Genomic DNA, 24,610 nt, shown 5'->3' on the forward strand with positions numbered 1-24,610 from the left:
GGCTGGCAGATTCCGATCAATTCGAAGATGGAAGGAACTTTCCCACCTTCCCCTTTCTCCACAACCCGCTAATTTTCTCTCTCTTTCTCTGAACTTTCTCCAATGGCAGTTGCAGCCTTCAAATCCTCCTCGAGAAGAGGAACCCAGCCTTCGACCCCTTCGGCCACGTCATCATCATCTTCTGGCAGATCCTCCACCAGAGCTCCCAACCCCATTCGCAGGTCGAGGAGCGTGAGCGCGTTCTCCAGAGCCACTTCCGACGTTTCCACCGAGTTCCTCAACAAGAGGGACAACCCTCTCTTCGACGAGGCCCAATCCCAATGCGCCAAAACCCTTCCAGAAGCTTCCACGCCCGCGGATTCCGCGCGGAAGTCCGAACCCGCTCAGAAAGAAACGGGTCGGACCTTTTCCAGAGCGGAATCGGGCCGACGCGCCCGCTCCGCTTCGCAGTGTCCGGTTTCGAGGCGGCATCTGAACTATTCCACTTCCGAGGTATGCCACGCGTTAAATTGGTCTTCTAATTACGATTCACTCTCTCAATTGAATTTTTTTTTTTTTACGGAATATAAAATGTGAATCCAGGAATGAAAATTTTGTTTGTATGGGTATTTGTAGTAGTGTTTAGTGCAGAAATGTTATTGGTGTGAAGTTTCTACCAATAACCAATCTTTGATATGGAATGTGGTTGGACACTTTTAGTTCAGTCTCTTCACTCAACCATATGTTTTTCATCCACGATTATTTAAGTTGAGTCTAGTTCCAAGCAGACCTGGTTGAGTCCTTTTAGTAGTTTGAGTGTTTTGAAAACAAAATTTTTATTTTTTTTGGGTTTGATAAGGAGGAATAACTTCTTCCCACTGCGTTGGCCCCAATAGGAATAAAGTGATATCTCTAGTTCCAATTCCATGTCCAAGATGGGATCGACTCTTGCAATAATGAGACCCCTTATTCCATTGACTTTTTATTAAATTAAGAGAAATGACCTTAATTAAGTGTATTTCTTGTATGAAAAAATTAATAATACAAGAGACATTTAAGATTGGTTCTCATAAAAAAAATATCAGCAACACTTTTAATTTGAGTCTAATAAAAAAGTAAATATATTTAATATCTTGGAAATATAAAACAGTTTTGCACTTGCGGGATGAAGAAGTAGAATAGAAAGAAGTAGGAAGATGGTTTAGGAAAATTTGGAATGATTCATGTTATAAATTCAAGTCATATTATGGAATGCTTCGAAATAATTATGAAAAATTCTAGCTACACTCATCTGATTGGAAATTACAAAATTGTGTCTCACCCTTTATTTATGAACCTCATTTATGTTTTTGCAATTTTTAATAATTTTTAACTAATAAAAGAGACTCTGTTAGAAAGTGTGTTTCCAACATTGCTCAATAAATATATATTAGAGTTTAATAGGCATCTACTGTCAGGTTTTTGTACTTTCAATCAATAAAAAAATCATCATTAATATAAATTTTAAGGTAGTTATTATGAAAGTCATAAACTTATGATACATGTATGATGATTTGTGATTAACTGAAAATGTAAAACTTTTTCATGAGGTATATTAGTGCACATATTATTTACTATGCATGGATATCGGATATGACATAGACACTGATAGAGACACAACACTTTGACATGACCAATGCCTAAAATATAGGACATTGAGATACTGCATACACACAAACAAAGAGAGAGACTAGTGAAATGAAATACGAGTAACATAAAATATTTATATTGATGGTATATTCGCCTTTTTAAAACCAAACTTCTATGTGTTTTCTATGACAACAAGCCTAAAAAGTAGGTGACAGTCTTTATTTATTTTAAATATTTTCTTTTATATTTTAAGCTGAATTATCTAAAAGTTAAAATGGAAGCTTTTTTATTTTTATTTTTTATTTTTTATTTTTAATAGTATTAGTGTGTCCATTCATAAGGAGGTGTTGGCTCAAGTGTCCGAGTTGTATAGAGGTGTCCCCTTAAAAATAATTTTTTAATTGGACATCTAATTAGAATTGTCTTACATGATCGCAAATAAGAGTTGTCTGTTCTTCATAGATATAATATTAACTTATGCATAAGTTAATATATAAAAGTTGTTTCATTTAGCTTCTCCAAAAGATGGTTTTAACTTGTGCATAAGTTAATTTTAACTTGTAGGAGAAACTTTATGCATTTTACTTTCGTATTTTCTTCTCTTACAAGCATTTAGGAATAAGTTTATCCAAAAAGTCCTTATTCTATACAGTGTATAATAAAGAATAATAGTTTGCTTATTTATGATTTTAGTAAACATCTACTTCAGTCTCTGCATTTGAAAGATAGTGTCAAGTTGGTCCTTGAATCTAAGAAATTGTCAAATAAATTCCTAGAATGTGAAATAAGCCTTGAAATTTAACTACTTATATTCATTTTAGTTCTTGAATATATATCAATATTATCACATTAGTCACATGCTTTTTTGAGTTTTGAATTAATATGATTGTGAATTTGCATTTTTAGGGACATATTTAACAATTTCTTGGTTTCGAGGACTAATATGACAACACCTTCCAAATTCAAAGACCAATTTGGGTATTTACTCTTATGTTTTTATGATGTGTTTCCAAACCCCAAATTTGGATCGAAAAGTGGTAGGACACATTATTCATAATAATGTAAAATTTCACATTGGTATTAAAAATTATTAATGTTGGTGATGTTAATCCTTAAACATGTGACACATTAGTTACTGAAAAGTATTAATGGATATAACGCTTAAGGTTCTTCCTTCTTATGGATTAAGGTAACCTTTTTTACTATTTGACTCTCGGGGACTAACATGTTTCTCAAGCACAAATTTGGTGATCCTTTTTATTGGGCCATTGGGGAAATGTTTTATGAACGAGAAAAAGTTGTCTCCTTTGACTTTTTGCATTATATTTTTGAGATACATACTTACAGAAAAGATAAAAAGTAAGAACAAGATAGGATATTTGTAGTGTCATCCTGTCATGTTAATTTTTTTTTAATTTTTTTTATGCTTTAATAAAGAAGAGTCTAGTTTTCATGCAATGCCTCAATGTAAATATTTTTTCACTATCAACGTTCTGAACCCAGCTCACATACCGCTTTAATGGTAATTAGAAATTATCCTAGATATGACTTTTAAAATAATTATTACAAAAGTACATGGTGCATTCTAATTAAATTCAATAGTAAAATTCTTTTCGTTGTTTGGTGTGGGACATGGAGATAAAGGTATGAAAGGAGTTTAAGTTGTTTTTACATTTGTTGTTTGTGTAGAGTGAAGCTGAATGTAAAGAAGGGAATGGTTTTAAGTTAGTGGGGAGTAATCGAAAAGGTGGTTTAGTTGGAAGAAGTGAGAATGGTGTGACTGATCAAGGGAAAGATCTGCACACATGGTCTCGTCGGCATTCGGCTGTTGAGGTCTCAGATTGTTTTGCTGCCACATTGGTAAGTTCCACCTCTTGCTGGTGTGTGTTTGAGGCATATTAAAACAATTGTGATGGGGAACAATTTACTTATTGTTTGGTGATCTCCTTGATTGCCTGCAGTCTGGTTTGCAGACACAAACCTTTGATGATGAAGCTTCGACAGCAAGTTCTGGATTTGGTTCTGATGAGAAAACTATCAAGGCAGTTTTTGAGCAAATGAAGGTTTGCAATAACAAAGCTTGTTTACAATTATGTATGAATTGATAGAAAGGAAAGGAATAGAATAATATTAATTACTATTGGTAAACCCTCAAGTTGATTTTTTTAAGTTACATGCATCACCACATTGGTCCTCTAGAAGATTTGTCTCAAGGAACTAGTTTTCTTAATAAAACATTTGGAGGACTACTATAGTGATGTTTGTAACTTTGGACTACTAATTTGATGGTTTACTCTTAAAAATATTGTGAAATTGAATGAAATTTGATGGATTTAATCCTTTCCATTTTTTTCCCACTCATTACCACCTTTTCCCCTTCCAATTTGTTGGTATATGATAGAATATTGTTTATAATCTATTCTATTTGTTAAATATATGATTTGATATGATTTATTCCTTTATAATTAGGGAAACTTGTATAGTGGAAATTATGGGTTCTATTCATTATTACCTGTTATCTTTTATTTCCATATTTCCTTATTTTGTATCCTTATTCATTATAAATAAAGGATTACATGTGAGGTTACAAAACACACAATTCCTACAATTCCTATATGGTATCAGAGCCAAGGGGGATGTAGGTTCTCTGACGATAGCGTTAAATCAGAAATGATGTCATTAACCCTCACACTCGTCTACACGTGCCACCACTCTCCGGTGTGTATGTTTCTATGTGTACAGTACTGGAAACAACAACAAAGCTTCCTGGGTCACTGTCGAGCAATGCTTTCTCCTTTTGCGCAACCACACTAGTGGAGTCGACATACTAAGGCGACCGTGCCACTAGAAATGTCATCGCACGTTCATACGCATGGGTGCATTTTTGTGGGATTAGTACCATGAACAACTGTGAAGTTCTGTGTGTTGCTGTTTTGCTACCCTTTCTTCGACGCGACCACACAAACAAAGTCACCACATTTAGGTGACAACCCTGCAACCAAGAAATGCCACTATTGGTCACCACAAATGACCACACACCCTATTTTTCTCTTTAACAACAATTAGTGGTGAACAATAACTCCTATCCTGGAACTTCCATTTGCAACTCCGCCTTTGGCTGACAGTGCACCACCACTACTAGCAAGGGGAGTATTTGGTGACTTGTTCTATCCTAGAACCACCGTTGTTCATTGCCACTCACTAATGTGCACTATTCATCGTGCATTTCACAACTAAATAGTACCAACACAATGAAAAGTAATTGCAACCTAGAGCTTCTAATTGGCACTCCATCATGTCTTTGATTGATGGTGTGCCATCACTTTTGACAAAAAGAGTCTTTGGCAACCTGTTTTGTCCAAAAACCACCGCTATCTTTCTTCTCACATGGCGCCACACTCTGGTGTGTAATGTTCATGCACTTGATGCAAACGTGCATTTTTGAGTGTTTTTGTTGTTAAGTACAATGACCTTCTCCAACTTTCACCAACTATCACTGTCAGATCCAATTACCAATTGGCAGATATATTCACCAAATCCTTCAAGGGCTCTCGAGTTAATGACATTTGTAACAAGCTCGACTCATGACATATACCCTATAGCTTGAGGGGGAGTGTTAAATATATGATTTGATATCATTTATTCCTTTATTCCTTTATAATTAGGGAAACTTGTATGGCGGAAATTAGAGATTCTACTCATTATTACTTGTTATCTTTTATTTCCATATTTCCTTATTTTGTATCCTTATTCATTATAGACAGAGGATTACTTGTGTGGTAACAAAACACAAAACACAGTTTTTGCAATTTCTATACCAACATAAGATATCTAAACAATATTATAGTAATTTTAAGTTGAAAGAGATGATTTTATCAATTTGTGTTCTACCAATTACATTCTTATATTATCCTATTGTAGAGATATATTTGTCTCTAAACAAGGTAACTATGAAAATAAACCAAAATAAAGGAAATAATCAAAGATTACATAATAATATCATATTTCCTAAAATACTCATTTTTTACAACATTCCCCCTCAAATTGGTGAATAAATATCTATATCAATCATTCCCAACTTGCCTATTAGCTCTTGAAATCTACTAGTAGGAAGTCCTTTAGTAAGTGCATCTACCACCTGGACTCTTGTAGGGATGTGAGCTATAACAATAAGACCACTGTCTAACTTATCTTTGTTGAAGTGTCTATCTATCTCAATATGTTTTGGTTCTGTCTAGTTGAATTGGATTGTGAGCAAAGCCAATGGTTGACTTGTTGTCACAAAACAACTTAATAGGTAGCTCTTTTTTAATTCAGAGGTCGTGAAGAATAATCTTCACCCATAGCCCTTCACACATGTCCTATGCCAAGGATTGGAATTCAACTTCTACACTAGATTTAGCAACTATGTTTTGTTTCTTACTCCTCCAAGTCATCAAATTCCCCCTAAGAACATGCTATATTTAGAAGTAGATCTCTTATATGTGATTGACCCTGCATAATCTACATCAGTATAAATCTCCTTAGACATGGTGTCTCCTCATCTAAAGATTAATCCCTTCCTTGGATTGACTTCAAGTACTAAAAGATCTTGTCAACTACTTGCATATGCATTTCCCGAGGGTCATGCATAAACTGACCAACTACACTCACATCATAAGCAATGTCTAGTCTAGTGTGATAAGTAAATTAACTTCCCTACCAATTTCTCATATTGAGACTTTTCCATTGAAGGACTTTCTTCACTTTTGAGGTTTTGCATCCCAAATTTCCTCTTTCTTTAAGAAGATCAAGGACGTACTTTCTTCCAAAGATAAATATGCCCTTCTTGGAATATGCAACTTCACTTCCCAAGAAATATTTCAGCTTCCCCAAGTCTTTCATCTTAAATTGTGTTGCTAGCTTCTTCTTTAGGGTCAATTTTTCATCATCATCACCTGCATTGATCATGTCATCTACGTAGACTAAAAGTATTGTGAGATTGCTATTAAGGGAGTGTTTTATGAACGTAGTATGATCATTGTCTGTTTGTATCCCAAGGAAATCATTGTCTGGGTAAATCTCTCAAACAAGGCTTGTGGAGATTGCTCGAGGCTATACAAGGCCTTTTTTAATCTACATACTTTGTTTTATCCATTTGAAGCTCCAAATCCTGGGGAAATTTCCATGTAAACTTCTTCTAAATCTCCATTAGGAAGGCATTTTTTACATCAAGCTATTGGAAGTCCTAACCAAAATGGGCTACCAGGGAAAGTATAACCTATATTGTATTCATCTTTGCCACCGGTGCAAACGTCTTCTCATAGTCTATCCTTTAAGTTTGAATGTACCCTTTTGCTACCAATCTTGCTTTGTTTCTGTCTAGTGTCCCATCAACACTATGCTTTATTGTGAATATCCATCCATCTACACTCTACAACTTTCTTGTCTTTGGGTCTGTCTACAGACTCCTGTTAAGTTTTTCTTTCCCCAATGCCTTCGTTTCTTCTTTCACGGCTAGAATCTAGTGCTCTCCTCTCATAACCTTCTCTCATAGCCTCCTAAACTAAAGTTGGGATATCTATTGAATCATTGGCAGCAATGAAACTACGATGTTAGGTAGACAAATTTTCAGTACAAACATATTGTGAAATATTATATTTAATACAAGATCTTTTTCCTTTAATATCATTTACACTTCCTCAAAATTACCTTTAGGATCACTCACATCTGAGTCAAACAATTCTTCTTGCTTTGGAACCAAGGTGGGTTTTCCTCCTTTAGTATTTTATACCTAATAATTTATTTATTTTCTTCTTCTTCTTCATTATCTTATAGAGACAACTTGTTTTCTGGTTCTAAAATTTTCTTCCCTGAAGTCAAGGGCAAACAGAAAGACTTATTTTCATGGAAAGTGATATCCGTGGATACAAAGAACTTACAAATTTGTGGATGATAACATTTGTATCTTTTTTTAATTGACAAGTAACCAACAAAGACACATTTGATTGCCCCCATATCTAATTTACCTTGATGAGGGCAATGTGATTGAACAAGAGCAACACAACCAATGATTGTAAAGATTCAATAGGGCTGACACCATTAAGGACACAAATGGGTAATCTATTTATTAGATAGGTGGTAGTTAAGATAGTTTCTCCCCAGAAAGTGTTGGGAATAGGCATTTGGAAGAGTTAAGCTCTAGCAAGTTTTAGGAGATGGTGATTTTTTCTTTCTACAAACCCATTTTGTTGGGGGTTATTAACATATGTAAGTTCATGAACAATGCCAAATCATGATTCACGTGTTCAATACCATTATCATATCTGATTCTTTTAATGGACTTACTAAATTGATTATGAACTAGATGGAAGAAATTGACAAATATTTGACCAACCTTAGATTTATTTTTCACAAGGTATGTCCATGTTACTTGTGTACAATCATCAACAAATACCACAAACCATTTAGCATCGGAAATAGATTCCATAATGGGTCCCCACACATTAGAGTTATTAAGTTAAAAGGGAAATAACTTTTATTACCATTAATTGGAAAAGAAGAACGATGGTGTTTATATAACTAACAAACATCACATTAAACAAATCGACAAAAACTTTTGTAGACAAATGCAGAAACAAAGATTTAATAGGACAAAAGGGAGGATGTCCAAGTCTCTTGTGTTGAAGTCATATTTGAGAGATGGCCCAAGTACCAGTCTTCGCATGTTAGCTTGAGGTTGACTCCATAATCTTGTTAATATTCCTTTATTGCTCTAGAAAGTACAACTCACCCGACTCTAGCAATTAAAATCATCTTTCCCTTGTCCAGGTCCTGAAAGGAACAATGAGAATGAAAAAATGATACTGAACAATTCAAGCTTTTTGTGAGTTTTTGTATAGAAATAAGACTGCTAGCCAATTTTGGGACATGTAAGACATTATGTAAGAAAATAGAGGCCTCTAGTTGAATGTTGCCAAAGCCAACAATGGACAAATTATCTCCATTAGCAACCATAATGAATTGTTTAACATTTGCTTTGGAATATAATGCAAAGAGTGAAGGAAAGAGGGTCATGTGATCTGTTGCTTCAGAATCAAGAATCCAACCTCCCATTGAAATGAAGCCAAAAGTATTGAAATAACTCTTACTTTTCTTGGACAATGTGCACGAGCCAAAGAGCTTACACAGATTTAATCATCATTCTCAGACGGTCACTCTTCTTTACAGGCTCTAATATCTTGTTCTGGTTGAGATTGGGTTGGTGAATTTGTCTCCTTGTGTTTTGAAGGAAAGGGGAGGTTTCTGGCTATGTGACTCATGGTGTTGTGATTGCCGGTGAAGGGTGCTCCTTTTTGGCTCGCAACCAACTTCAATGATGGCGATGGTGGCTTTGGCGACAACGGAGACGACAACAACAACTCTAATTTTAGGGCAAGGGTGGAAACAAAGCTCCCAAGATTGGGAGCTCTAATACCAAGTTGAAAGAGATGATTTTATTAATTTGTGTTCCGCCAATTACATTCTTATTTGACTCTATTATAGAGATACATTTGTCCCTAAATAAGGTAACTGTGAAAATAAACAAAAATAAAAGAAATAAGAAAAAATTGCAGAATAATATCAAATCTCCTAAAATACTCCTTTTACAGCATTTTATCCCATTTCATTCTTCCTACCATTAAATATCTGATGCCACAGTTCATTCATGTAGATTTTATTTCCTACATATCGGAAATTTCATTCTGACAAATTATTCTTCCTAGGGAGAAACTTTAATGCTTCTATTCTATAATACTAGGCCTAAAGTTAGTAGTTGTTCTTGATGACAAATAGATAACTTTTGGTATATGTTTGGGTCTTCATTTCTGCAGTCAGTACCAAGAGATATGCCAGAAGCCAGTGATATATATGAAACGGTTCGTTCTGAAGTGAGGCGTGCTATTTCTGAGATTCAGATTGACCTTGAAAGCGTAAGTTTCATGAACTCCTGTCCTTCTCATTGCAAGCTTTAAGTCAACTGGTTCTATTTGAATTGATTTAGCCAATGGTGATTGGTACAATATGCTACTATTTAATGGAAAGTTTTCTCTCATAGTGTGTGCGTCTGACTAAGACTAATAATTGAAGTCATGTATTATAAATACTTAGAAAGCCATAAACGAAAAAGGTTAGGTAAGACACCTACTAGTCATTATTATAACAGAATAAGCCAGGAAGCAGAGCATGACAGTTCATTTTGTGCGAATGAATCATAAACTTGTAGCTGCTAAAAATTTGAGAAAAACCTCTTATATCTTGATGCATTTTCAAAGGTGAAAATTTAACTGGTCCAGCAATAAAACTTTGCATTTTACATGAAGTGTAGCAATGCCTCCATTTCTTGCGAGTTTCTTTTATATTTCCAGGGAAGTGCATACTCACATCGATCATTTACTCATTATATTTCTTTCTCTATACCTTGTACTTGTACTCAAATTCTAGTTGCGCATCAGTCATCACAGCTCACAAAGTGTGAATAGTTGAGGACTATTTATTGTTGATAAATGTATGTCTAATTTTTAATTGTAATATAGTAATTGTAAATGGAAGTTTTATGCTATTTTCTAATTTGTTTGACTCTGGAATTTTAGGCCATCCATAGAAGTAATGCTACTGCCATCGCTGTTACCAATGTGGCTGATATTCCTCCTGACTTGGTAAACCCTGGTGCAGTAGAATTGGTTTTTGAGATTAGAAAAGAATATGCCAAAAAGCTTGAAGAGGTGATATTCCCTTCTGTACATGTAGATAGAGTATGGTTAACTTTTCTTTTTGTTGATAGTCATCTAGTAGTTGAGCTTGAGGGTTGGTATCATTGTTCTATTACATGTTTTGTTTTTGAAGTCCCTTGATGCTTTTATCTGTCAACTCTCAGATGAGCCACCAATTCATTCTGCTTTCCAGACTAAATAACTAAAGAAAATCTTCCCTTTAATGTATTTTGTCTCTAGCGGTTATATTGTCTACTTGGATTCTAGTCTCCTCTACTTTAAATGGTATTTTATTAAGTAGACCTTGTCATTTTTACAGTCCCAGGAGCGATCTAGAAATCTTCGAGCAGATCTGGCTGTTGAAGAACATCGTGAAAGAGAGCTGGATAGAATCTTGAAAGATGTTCTGCCATATTCAAAGACCCCTATTGTACAAAAGTCTCGTCCTGCAAGAAAAGTAGGTCGTTTTTTCTGGCATTTTTTTAGTCTAATGCATGATCGTTTCAAACATGTGGTTCTTGAATAATTTTCCCATTAAAATGCATGTAACACGTGTTCTGTTGTATATGGGTTATATTCTTTATAATTATGTAAGCAGAGGGTAAACATTTTCCTGGGAGGGCTATAGGTTAGAAGCAGAAAGATGAGGGGGAAATCTTAAAAAATGAAGATTTTGTCTTGTTTTATTCATGTACCAAGCATAACTTCATCTTTTATGAATTATAAACCTTCATATATGGATTTTTTGAGGAAGGGAAGAAGCTTCTACACTTTCACTGTTTTATAAATAAAATATGATTTTTGATCACATGAAATCCAAAATATTTGAATAGAAAAATCCACATCTCTTTTTCTAGTGTTGAAATCAAGATATCAAAGCTTCCCACGTTGATGTTTTCAATCAGATATGCTGATAGCCTTATTTTATGTATTTCATATTTTAACTCATTATTCTCACAGTATGTGGGGGTGAAGATGATGTAGTGGTTGTCGTGAAGTATTGCTTACTATTTGTGCAGGTGTGCAATATTTTTATTTTTTTTAATTCTATTCCATTGTTAATGAACCAAAAATTTGGTTACAGTCTAGCATTGAAAGAAGGAGGATGTCAAAACGTCTTGCAGAAGATGCCAAGGCTTATTTTGATGAGTGTGTCTCATTATCAACTTTTGATAGTTCTGACTTTTCATCCCAAGAGGATCCCCCACTCAATTTGGTTGGTCCACCTACACCATCTGGCAGCCATGTATGTTTAACTGAGGCAAGTTTTAAGGCTTCAGTTTTTAATTTCATAAGTAGTTTCCTCACTGATTAACAGGCCTCTCTTGATATTCTTTCCTGGCATATTACTTTCTGAATCCATAATAAACTTCTCAAATAATAGTATCTTGTTACATAAACTTGCTCAATTATAGTATTTGAAACCTTCTGTTATCTTGGTGGCCTAATACATTAATACAGAAATATTAACTGATTAAGGGCTAGAAACTACCATGCTTATAGATAGCTAAGAATGGGGTTTAAAATATACCCTTTCTCATATAATTTATCCATCAAAAGAGACGTGCTATATACACTGACCAACAATGTTGCCTTTTTGAAGCTTCAGATTTTTGTGTTTGCTTTCTCATGCTGATGTTAGACCTATACTTGAAAAGGAGAATAATTTTATTATTATTATTCATACATATTACATTTTCCTTATACCTATTTGTAACAATCTAATCTTCTAAAATAAGGAAATAAGGAAAAGTATTCTGAAAAATATCCTAGAAGATTCTATAGATATTTTCTCTAATTAGGAAGATTTTTCCTCTAATTACAACGCTCCCCCTCAAGTTGGTAAATGAATATCAATCATTCCCAACTTGCCTACAAGATCTTGAAATCTACCCTGAGGGAGCCCTTTTGTAAAAATATCTGCTATCTGAAGTTCTGTAGGAACATGAGTTGTAATCACAAAGCCTCTATCTAGATTATCTTTGATGAAATGTCTGTCAATCTCAATGTGTTTGGTCCTATCATGTTGTACTGGATTATGGGCAATGCTCATGGCAGACTTATTGTCACAGTATAGTTGCACGGGGTTGTCCACCTTGACTTTAAGGTCATCCAAAATGATTTTCATCCATAGTCCTTCACACATTCCTTGAGCAAGGGCTCAGAATTCAGCTTCTGCACTAGAATGAGATACTCTATCTTGCTTTTTGCTCCTCCACGTTACGAGACTATCTCCAAGAAACATACAATATCCAGTAGATTTTCTGTCAGTAATAGAACCTGCATAGTCAGCATCAGTATATATTTTCATAGTCAATGTATCTTCCCTTTTGAACAATAACCCCTTTCCTGGACTTGACTTCAAGTACTGGAGAATTTTGTCAACTGCTTGCATGTGTCTCTCTCTTGGATCATGCATAAATTGGCTCACTACACTAACTGCATAAGCAATGTCTGGTCTTGTGTGTGATAGATAAATCAATTTCCCTACCAATCTTTGATATTGGGCCTTCTCTACAGGAGCACTTTCTTCACTTCCAATTCTATGATTTTGTTCTATAGGAATTGTTGAGGTTCTACATCCCAGCTTCCCTGTTTCTTTGAGGAGATCAAGTACATATTTCCTTTGGGAGATGAAAATTCCATTTTTGGAATAAGCAACCTCTATTCCAAGAAAATACTTGAGTTTTCCTAGGTCTTTCATTTCAAATTGGGCTGCCAATTTTTCTTTTAATGCCAATTTTTCTGTTTCATCATCTCCTGCAATAATCATATCATCCACATAGACAAGCAATAGAGTGAGTTTACTTGTAGAAGAGTGTTTTATGAATAGAGTATGATCTCCTTGACTTTGTCTGTATCCCAAGGAAACCATTACTTTTGTAAATCTTCCAAACCATGCTCTAGGGGATTGCTTAAGACCATACAATGCTTTCTTTAGGAGGCATACCTTGTTTCTTTCATTTTTCACTTCAAAACCTGGGGGAATCTCCATGTACACTTCCTCTTCTAGATTTCCATGAAGAAAGGCATTCTTCACATCCAACTGGTGTAAGTCCCAACCAAAATGAGCAGCCAAAGCGAGAACAACTCGAACTGTATTCATCTTTGCCACTGGGGCAAATGTCTCCTCATAGTCAATCCCATAAGTTTGGGTATAGCCTTTTGCCACCAATCTAGCTTTATATCTTTCTATTGTCCCATCTGCATTATGTTTCACTTTGAATATCCATCTACACCCTACTGCCTTCTTGTCTCTTGGCTTATCCACAATCTCCCAAGTTGAATTTCTTTCTAATGCATTCATCTCTTCTTTCATGGCTTGAGTCCAATGTTCAAGTTTCATGGCCTCCTGGATTGAGGTAGGAATTTCTGTGGCATCAATGGCAGCAATAAAGCTTCTGTGCTTATCAGAGAGATTGTTAGTGCAAACATACTGAGAAATAGGATATTTAGCACATGATCTTCTTTCCTTTCTCAATGCAATGGGTAAGTCCAAGTCCTCAGTAATACTTACCTCCTCACTGTTATCTTCAGGGATCCTCACCTCCGGATTAGACAATTTTTCTTGCTCGAGAGTCGAAGTGGGTTGTTTTCTTCTTTCATATTTTTTGCCAAAAAACTTGTCTTCCTCTTCTTCTGCTTCTTCCTCATTGTGGACCATGGTAGCTTCATTGCTTAGATCTTGGGCATCCTGCAAAGACAAATATGGTAATGACAAGAAGGAGAGCTCCTCCACTTCAAGTGCTTTCTCCCCCTGAAGTGGTGGACTAGCATAAAAGGATTGTGTTTCATGAAAGGTGACATCCATGGTGATAAAGACACGACGACTCTGAGGATGATAACATTTGTACCCTTTTTTATTAGAAGGATACCCAATAAAGACACATTTAAGAGCTTTGGGATCTAATTTACTACGATTAGGATGATGAGAGTGAACAAAAACAGTACATCCAAAGACTCGACTAGGTAGACTCGATATTAGGGAGGAAAAAGGAACAAAAGATAATAAAGACTCTATAGGACTAATTCCATTTAAGATACGGGTGGGTAACCTATTGATGAGATATGTGGCAGTTAACACAGCTTCTCCCCAATAATTTTTTGGAACAGACATTTGAAAAAGAAGAGCTCTAGTTACTTCAAGAAGATGACGATTCTTTCTTTCTGCAACCCCGTTTTGTTGAGGGGTGTTTACACATGTTAGTTCATGAACAATACCATTATGAGACAAAAAATTGAGAAATTCATGAGTCACATATTCAGTACCATTATCAGACCTAATTCGTTTGATATTTTTTCCAAATTGATTTTGGACAAGACGGAAAAATTTAACAAAGATTTGGAAAACTTCTGATTTATTTTTCATAAGGTATGTCCACGTGACACGGGTACAATCGTCAATAAAGGTAACGAACCATTTGGCTCCGGAAATAGATTCTACAACAGGTCCCCAAATATCAGAGTGAATTAAATCAAATGGAGAAATACTCTTTTTATTACTAATAGGATAAGATGCACGATGGTGCTTTGACAATTGACAAATATCACAATTAAAAGACTCAACTGACTCTTTGGTAAACAAATGAGGAAATAAGGACTTGATAAGGTTGAATGAAGGATGCCCAAGCCTTTTATGATGTAGCCATATTTGGGAATTTGCCCATGTCTCAGATGTAGCTTTTTGACTCATGATTTTTGTTTTGCTTTGGTCATCAGACTCCAACAAATACAACCCACTTTGCTCCTTAGCAGTTAAAATCGTCTTCCCCGTGGCAAGGTCTTGAAAAACACAATAAGTTGAGAAAAATGTTACTGAACAATTTAAATCCTTTGTGAGTTTTTTCACAGAGATAAGACTATTGGCTAATTGTGGAACATGTAAAACATCCTTTAATACAATAGACGATTCCAAAATTATATTCCCAGAGCCGCATATAGGTATACCCTGACCATTCACAACTGTAATAAGTTGTTCTCTATTTCTTTTAACATATGAGTTGAAGAACACACGAAAAGGTGTCATATGATCAGTTGCTCCTGAATCAAGAATCCAAATACCTTGAGACATAGGACCAACAATATTGAGACAAATCTTACCTTTCATGGATAGAGTACATGATCCAGAGGGCTTACTCATTGATTCAACCATTGCCTTCAAGCGCTCGAGTTCCTCCTTATAAGCTTTCATATCAAGTTCAGGTGGTGGTGAAGTACTGGGTTGATTGGTGGCTTCTTGTTCTGAGGTAGTATGATTTGCCCATCGTTGAGCAGACCCTTTGTTGTTACCCATGCGTTCGAGAACATTATTTCTTCCATGGAGTTTGAAGCATGTTTCCTTGGTATGTCCAGATCTTCTACAGTATGAACAATAGTCTCCACGATTACTTTTTTCAAATGACTTTCCTCCAGCATTTGCTCCCTTGTGGACCCCCTTTCCAATTGTCATGGCAGAGCCTGTGTTGGAGATCCCCCCATCAAGCATGACAGCTCTTCGAGTTTCTTCTCCTCTTACCATAAAAAATACTTCTGATAGGGATGGTAATTTTTCTCTTCCTAAGATTTGTACCCTGATTGGGTCGTACTCATGATTTAGGCCATGGAGAAATTTAAAGATTCTTCCTCTTTCCATGGCTTCACCATGTGCAGCAGCATCTGTTTTACACATCTTTATTGTTTGGTACTGATCTAATTCAATCCAAAGTCCATTCAGGATTCCGTGATATTCTGATACGGAAAGAGAGCCCTGTTTAGTATTAAATATTCTACTTTCAATGTCATAACATGCAGCAAAATCTTTTTTTAATGAAAAAGTACTCTGTAAATCATCCCATATTTCTTTGGCAGAAGAATGAAACATATAATTTCGACTTATCTCAGGAATCATGGAATGCCACATCCAAGTCATAATTAATGAATCTTCATTGTCCCAAATTGGAAAATTTGAGTTGTCTGGTCCTGGCCCTCCACCATCTATGTGATCCAGTCTTGAACGTCCCTTGAGAATCCTTCGAATATACTGGCTCCACTGTAGGAAATTCCGACCATCTAACCGATAGGCACCCACCACATTTGGAAGATCATTAGGACCCAAAGGAATAATTTTTACCTCAGCCATCCTTTGGAACACAATCTGGTGACCCTTATCCGAGACAATGACGACGTGTGGGATACACTGGAAAGAGGAGCAGAACTCAAAAATCAGATCTACTCAAATCTGGGCCAAATGAGACGTCACCGACCCCTGAAATGGACTCAGGAGGCTCCGGCGACTCTTTCTGCGGCGGCGGCGGTGAGTAGGTCTCGCCGGAGCTAGGCGCGTGGGCTACACGCGCCAGCGACGGTGGCGGCGCGTGGCGCCGTATTTCCCGGAGCGAATTCCGGCGTTGTGTTCGCCGGAGTTGGGCGCACCTTTCTGCCCTATCAACGGCCCCAACAGCTACGATGGCAGCCGCAGTGGCCGGACAGCGGCGGCGGTGGCTACTGTTTGCAGCGGAAACAGAGCTCCCAAGATCGGGAGCTCTGATACCAACTTGGAAAGGAGAATAATTTTATTATTATTATTCATACATATTACATTTTCCTTATACCTATTTGTAACAATCTAATCTTCTAAAATAAGAAAATAAGGAAAAATATTCTGAAAAATATTCTAGAAGATTCTATAGATATTTTCTCTAATTAGGAAGATTTTTCCTCTAATTACAACACCTATAATAAATTCAAGGCTGCTTAATTGTGTGACAGTAGAATCTCTTTCACACAAAATCCAGTGAGAGAGTGAAGAGGTGGGAACAGAAAACCTGACTTCTATGATGATTTAGAATAATTTGGCCAAAGGAAGTTGCAACATTTAATCATTTGGTTATCACTCTGAGAACGAGAACCGGAAAGCCATGGAGAAAAAGTGATTAATAAGAGTGGAAGATGCCTTTTGACTTGTAAAAAACTCTTGTCAAATGCCTTTGTTTCGTAAGATTTTCTACAAAAGTTAGCAAGTGGGGGGTTGTATTTGTAATATATTTTTTTAAACATTACATAATTTCGTAGATGGGATAACACCTATTCTAGGTGAATGCATTATAAAGTTGAAATAACACCTATGGAAGAAAAACATGATAGTAAACTCGTTAAAGCCGAGTCAGGAGAGTAGATTAGACCAGGGTAGCCATATTGCTAGAGGTAAAGGGAAACTGAAAATAAAAAACAGAAACTATAGTTAAAAGTTAAAATCTTAAGAAAGATTGAGGTCAGTGGTTTCACTAAAGAACATTTTGGCATTGTTTGATCCATGCAATTAACCCTACCTATTGGCAGAGGTAAAGGGAATCAGTCAAAAACAAAAAAAACTATAGTTAAAACCTTTAAGAAAGATTGCGGTCAATGGTTTTACTATAGAACATTTTGGTATTGTTTGATTCATGCAATCAACCCTACCAAATGGGAAAATGCTTGATTGGTGTTTTATGAGAATTATTTTATGCTTCATATAGTACCCTTGTATATCTATGGTAGCAAATGTTGGGCCTTAAAGGGACAAAAAAGGAAGTAGTAGAAATTTGAATATTTAGATGAATATGTGGCTACACAAGTAAGAACAAGATGAAAAAATGATTGTATATGAGGAATTATTTGTGATATTGAGCTAGGAAAAAGATAACAAATAGCCAGTTTAATGTGGTTTGGACACATACAAAGGTCACTATAAACACTAGTAAGAGGAGAGTAGATTGCATGGTTTTTAGTGTTGTAAAAAAGGGGGAGAGGGAGATTGATAGAAACTGTATCAGATTTATTGAGAAAATTGGGAAATTCCCCTAATTATATAGTATGATCACAAAACTTCGAGGGTTTTGCACCTCCCAAAATTTCTAACATAAACCACATTCAATAGGCCTAATTAGTTGCAGGCTTATTCTCCTTTCTAACATAACTAATAATTGACCCTATCAATACCTATCAGAGACCAAGAAGGACATTTGGTGAAGTTGTTAAGAGGGATCTCATGGGGGAACAATATCTCTGTTGACTTGGTCTTTAATTGAGCCGTATGATGTCATATAATACATGTAGCCAATCTCACCTAGTGGGATGAGGCTTTTGTTGTTATTTTTGTTGTATTGTACCCTTGTATAAACACACACCCCATTTATGAGTTGTGTAAATTGGATATTTTAATTTCCCCATAAAAATATGTGCTGATTCTAATTCCAAATCCTTGATTTTCCATTCCATTGAGAAGAGAGTGGGAACCAACAACTTGACTTTTGTGATGGTTCAAAATAATTGGCTTAAGGAAGTTGCGAATTTATTTGGTAATGCTTTGAGAATAAGAATCGAAAGGTTTGGAGAAAAATTGAATAATAAGTGTGGAAGATGCCTTTTTACTAGCATACAACTCGTCAAATGGCTTGTTAGGGAAGATCTTTTGTTAAACCCCCAATTTGATCCTTGGAAGTGTGAGGTGGTTATTACTCAGTCCTTGAAAGATGATAAACTAGAAAAAGTTCCAAAAAGTTGCTTTTGTCATTCAAGTTGAACCTTGGGTAGATGGTCGTTAACTGACAGCGTTAATGATGCTGATGTGGCTTGTTAAATGCCACACCAGCAGCTATTGTTCATCCTACATGGCAATGGGATGCCACATCGCTAGGAGTAATTTGAAGTATTGTCATGTCACAAGAACCAAATTGAAGAATTGTTTTAATGGTATTTTTTTAAAATACTTGAAAACTTTCAAATTGGTCCCTGTACTAATTCATTAAACTCTTTTTAGTTCCTGAAAGTTAATAATTACTTTTGAATTGGTCTCTTATCTCTATCCAATAATAGTTAGAACACATTTCAAACTTTCTAATTGGTCCTTGCACCAATTCATTAAAATTCATTTCAATTCCTGAAAGTTAATAATAATTTTCAAATTAGTCCATAACCAATAATAGTCAACATTGTCTTTCAAATTGGTAGGGACCAAATTGAAAGGTCGAGGGACCAATTTGAAGTGTTGTCACGTTACAGGGACCAAATTGAAGAATTTTGTTTTAATGTAATTTTTTAAATACTTGAAAATTTTCAAATTGGTGCTTGTACTTATTAACAAAAACTCATTTTTGTCCCTAAAAGTTAATAATTACTTTCAAATTGGTCTCTATCCAATAATAGTCAGCACACATTTCAAACTTTCAAATTGGTTCTTACACCAATTCATTAAAATTCATGAATGTTCTTGAGAGTTTATAATAATTTTCAAATTAGTCTATATCCAATAATAGACATTGTCTTTTAAATTGTTAGAGACCAAATTGAAAGGTTGGAGGAAACATATGAATAGTGTATTTGAAATTAAATTGAAGGGGTTTCTTTTTTGAAAAGGGAAACATATGAACATTGTCTCTCTCTTCTCCACCACTTATAGCCTCCTCATCCCCGACTTATGCTCCACCCTCCTATTCGCTTTACCGTCGCCTCCTTCCCTCCAAATTTTGAACTCAAGATCCTCCTATAAATGGTGAACAATTTTTTGCACAACTTGTGATTGGTCCGAAGAAGCATTAGTCTTTGAAGGTGAATAGGGGACTCAGATGAGACTTTTGTTCATGTTGGGTGTTTTAACATTGGTTTGATTGAAATTCACTTGGAAAAGATTCAAGTTAGCAACATGGGACTTGTTGGGGGTTGGACACTTTGTACAATGTGAAAAACTCTTAGTGCTCTTTTCTGCTATTGCTAAGGGGTGTAGGTTGTTGAAGAAGCTTCACATTGATGGGTGGAGGATGAATATGATAAATGATGATGGGTTGATAGCGATTGCCAAACATTATTTTAATTTGTAGGAGCTTATGTTGATTGATGTTTATCCCTTTTTCCTAGCTTGATGGTGATTGCTTCCAATTGCAAGAATTTGGAGAGGTTGGCTCTTTATGGGATTGAAACCTTGGTGATGTGTGAAATAAATAGGTAATACACAAGAAAGAGGGTTGAATTGTGTGTTTAAAAAGTTTTGCTTATAAAACATTAGTTATATGAATCAAATGAACAACAAGTATAAGGCTTAGCAAGGAAGATAGAAAGCACACAAGTTTATACTGGTTCACTCTTTATTAAAGATCTATGTTTAGTGTTGTCTTTCACTGAAGGAATTCACTACCCAAACACCAAATGTAGACCAAGTATCTATAGCCTCTCCATTAACTTCCAATCTGATAGAACCCAATTCAAAGTAGCAAATCTAGCTTATGATTATGTCATTTGAATTATGTTATTTGAATTTATTTTCACAGCTTATCTTTAGTTAGGATTTATCATTTGAATTCTATTTCATAGTTTATCTTTAGGATTTAGTTTAGGATTATGTTATTTGAATTTTGTTATCATAACTTATTTTTAGGATTTATCTTTTTTTATCAATTTTTGGGAGTGAGTTGAGGGAGATGATAATAAATATAAAGTAGCTTGAGAGAGAGGGGGATTATTGGAGAAATTTTATTGGATTGTAATTAGAGCCAGTGCTATAGGAGAAGGAGGCAGTAGATTAAATTATCAATATCTACTTTTTATTTGAAATAATAGTACCCGCCCATTTTTGGGTTTCCATCATCAGTCCGACTTGTCGGATAACTCAACATGGTCTCTAAGGTTGATGCATTGGAATCCCAAGTCACAACTTTGGATGCCCAATTTCAAGAATTGCAATCCTCAATTGCTAATCTCCAGCAATCTGTCATCAAGGAAGCACATGCGAATGAGATTGAACATCGCAAGAATGTTAAGTGTCGATGCATGATCACTCAGTGGTTAAAACGAAATGGCGATAATCAATCCCCCAAGGCTAATAAGCCTCCTCCCCCTTAGTCATCTCTGATGACTACTTTCCTTTGATGGTATGGACCCATGTGATTGGATCGTTTGAGCAAAAATATATTTCCATGTGCATGGTACCCCACCAAAAACAAAAATTCCTCTTACCTAATTGTCAATGGAAGGTATTGGAAAAAAATCCAAGTCCCATATTGACTAGAGATTAGGCAATTAAATAGTATATAAGTGAAAAGTAACCCTTACCTTACAAGCTGGTTTTGAAGGATTACAAAATCAGCTTGTAAGGTAAGGATTGCTTTTCACTTATATGCTATTTAATTGCCTAATCTATAATTGATATGGGACTTGGATTTTTTCCAATACACCCTCTCACGTTCAACATTATTGGGCTTGGTATGTGGATAAATGGTGGGTGGCCCTTTTTTAATGATCTAGGAAAGGTGCTCCTTTTTAAGGATCTAGGATAGTTCTGATATCATCTTAGAATAATGGATTTGAGCTTAAGTCAACCCTTCAAAATCGACTTGTAAGGTGAGGGTTGTTTTCAACTTATATACTATTTAATTTCCTAATCTCTAGTCTATATGGGACTTGAGTTTTTCCCAATAGAAGGGCATGTCATCCATTGGTTTTCCTTGCTTTGGGAGGTTGTTCCAAGACTCTCGTAGGAGAAGTTAAAGGAGGCGTTGCTCGACTGCTTCAGGGACATAAATATCTGAAATCCATATGAACAATTGGCCACACTTACACAAGAGCATTGTATTGCATAATTTATTGAAGAGTTTGAGTTTTTGTCCTCCTAAGTCCCTTGCCTAGTTGTACCAAAAGCCATTGGATATTTTATGCATGGGTTAAAGCCCGAAATTAGATGTTGGGTGTGTCTTTACCAACAAGAAACAATTAATAGGGCTATCTCTAGCTTGAGACGTGGAGTGTGCTCTATATGGGGTGGATAGCAAGGTGAAAGGCTTTGGTCTAAAACCAATTGTCAAAACTGAATTACCATAAGCCCAAGACTCCGGTTTCTTCCTCTTCTCATCCCACCTTTCATCATAGGAATAAATACCAAAATTCGAAACCTGAACCCAAGTCATATGAGTCTAAGTTAGAGGTTGACAATAACAGACACCTGGGAGATGTGAGGAGTAGGGGAACTTGCCACCTATCTTCTCAAGAATTGTTCGACAGAAGGAAGAAGGGGTTGTGTTATTGTTGCAGTCAAAGATATCATCCTATGCATCAAAGCCCAAACAAACAAGTTAGACTCACCTTGCTTGTTGAAGACAAAGTTATAAATGGAGAAGGCGAGATCAAGTTGGTAAAGGGCAACATGGAGGAGGAACAAGAGAATGTGAATGTATCAATACACTACTAGAAGAGGCCAATAGATGATTTCAACCTTGAGGAAAAGGCTGATATCATAGGAGAGGACAATGATAGAACCCAATTCAAAGTAGCAAATCTAGTTTATGATTATGTCATTTGAATTATGTTATTTGAATTTATTTTCACAGTTTATCTTTAGTTAGGATTTATCATTTGTATTTCGTTATCATAGTTTATCTTTAGGATTTAGTTTAGAATTATGTTATCTGATTTTTTTTTTTTATCATAGCTTATCTTAGGATTTATCTTCTTTTATCAATTTTAGAGTTAGTTGAGGGAGATGATAATAAATAGAGTAGCTTGAGAAAGAGGGGGATTATTGGATTGTAATAGGAGCCAATGCTCTAGGAGAAAGGAAACAGATTAATCTGGTAATCTCTATTTCTTATTTGAAATAATAATACCCACTCGTTTTTGTGTTTCCGTCACAATCACAACACTATACTGGACTTCCAAGTATTCTTTCTTAACAAACCTCTTCAGGCTTATCAACACTCTAAAGTTGAAGATTTATAGTGTTGAACTCACTGGGATGAGGATAGATGTTAAAAAACACTTGGGATCATTAAAGAATCACTAACACAGGTTACAAAGAGTTTCAAGGATTGAAAAAATGAGCACTTTAGAATATGCTATTTGACTGTTTAACCTTTTTGTTTGTGGAATGTGTTTATTATTAGATGAAGACTGATTCTAAAGTTATTGTTAACTTTCAGGGAATAAATGAATTTTAATGAATTGTTGTAGGGACCAATTTGAAAGTAATTAACTTTTAGGGACTAAAATGAATTTTAATGAATTGCTACAGGGGACCAATTTGAAAGTTTAGTACTTTTAAAAAAATACTATTTAAACAAAATTCTTCAATTTGGCCCACGTGGCAACACTTCAGACTGGTCATTGTGACATGTCATGTCACGTTGGATGAATAGTAGCTACAGGTGTGGCACCTAACGTGCCATGTCAACACCGTTAATAGCTTCCGTTAACGATCTTTCACTTCAAGGACTTTTATTTTAATTTATCGTCTTTCAAGGAAAGAGTAATAACCGCCTCACTTTCAAGGACCATATTGAATATTTAACCAAAGATCTTTCTACAAAAGTTGCTAAGAGGAGGAATCGTTTTCCAATATATGGAGTGATCAAATGCATCTACTTTCAATGCAGTCATCCAGACAAAATCATGCACTAATATTGATCCAATTCAATAATTTTTCATTCCATTGAATGTAAAAGATTTCTACAAAGAAAGCGTTGAAAAATGTTGGGTGATGTAAACCTGTTTTTTGTTTTTTGTTTTTGTTTTTTTTGTTTAAATTTCTTGACATTGTTATATATTCTGTCATGGTCTTGCACCCCTAAAAAGAATTATGATCATGAATTTTCAGAACATAAATCTTTTATATTTTCACAGGAATCAGGCACTCCAGGACAATCCATGGATATCCATTATAGCATTTCGTCACCACATGCCAACATTGGTATTCTGGGAGCTTTTCACGGTCAAGTCAGTTCAATCTCCGACAACACAGAAAATGGTTGCAAACCCTACTTATCCTTCGCACAGAAGCCATCTGAAACCTCTGCACTTCAACAAGACATCCAACAATACATAAAAAAGTTCGAAAAAAATGTTTTGAAGTCTTCAACAATGAGATCAAATTATTGTGATCCTCGTGAGTATAGTTTTCAATCATCAGCTGAGAGCTTGTTAATTGATAGGGTATTGCTAAAAAGTAGAATCGAGTCTGGTAGTTTGTTACTCTGTGGTAGTGGTAACAAATTGTCATCTAAGTTTTGTGGGACAGGGATTTGATTTAGAGGCATAGATTAAGCAACTCATATATATGCCTTGTAATTTTGGCCTTATACTTTACAGATGTAATATAAATCTAAATGTTCATGTGCTTGCTTGTCCATGTAATGTCTTCTCTTTATCTTTATCTTAACACGTTCACTCGAAGGCCTAGAATGAACCCTCTCGTGTTGAACTTGGTTAATTTGAGTTGTAAAAATTGATTCAATTTGAAACTCCAGTCATTTTTAAGCTAGAATTTAAATCAA

The 24,610-nt window shown here is 35.5% G+C and overlaps 1 protein-coding gene across 2 annotated transcripts; it reads left to right on the forward strand.

The window, feature by feature from the left end:
• On the forward strand, window positions 1-24,465 carry LOC109792333 (uncharacterized). 2 transcript variants are annotated; one of them, XM_020351736.3, is made up of 8 exons: window positions 1-492; window positions 3,298-3,468; window positions 3,570-3,671; window positions 9,462-9,560; window positions 10,221-10,352; window positions 10,660-10,797; window positions 11,425-11,601; window positions 23,961-24,465. In XM_020351736.3, exons 1-8 carry the CDS (start codon window positions 103-105, stop codon window positions 24,360-24,362), a joined length of 1,611 nt encoding a protein of 536 aa, XP_020207325.2. In that variant the 5' UTR covers window positions 1-102; the 3' UTR covers window positions 24,363-24,465. The 2 variants fall into 2 exon arrangements, with proteins under 2 accessions (XP_020207325.2, XP_020207326.2); XM_020351737.3 differs by having other exon boundaries at window positions 11,425-11,586.
• Window positions 24,466-24,610: the final 145 nt, after the last annotated feature.

Source organism: Cajanus cajan, chromosome 8 (genome assembly GCF_000230855.2).
Source record: "Cajanus cajan strain Asha chromosome 8, NIPB_CcT2T_4, whole genome shotgun sequence".
Lineage (NCBI taxonomy): Eukaryota > Viridiplantae > Streptophyta > Magnoliopsida > Fabales > Fabaceae > Cajanus > Cajanus cajan.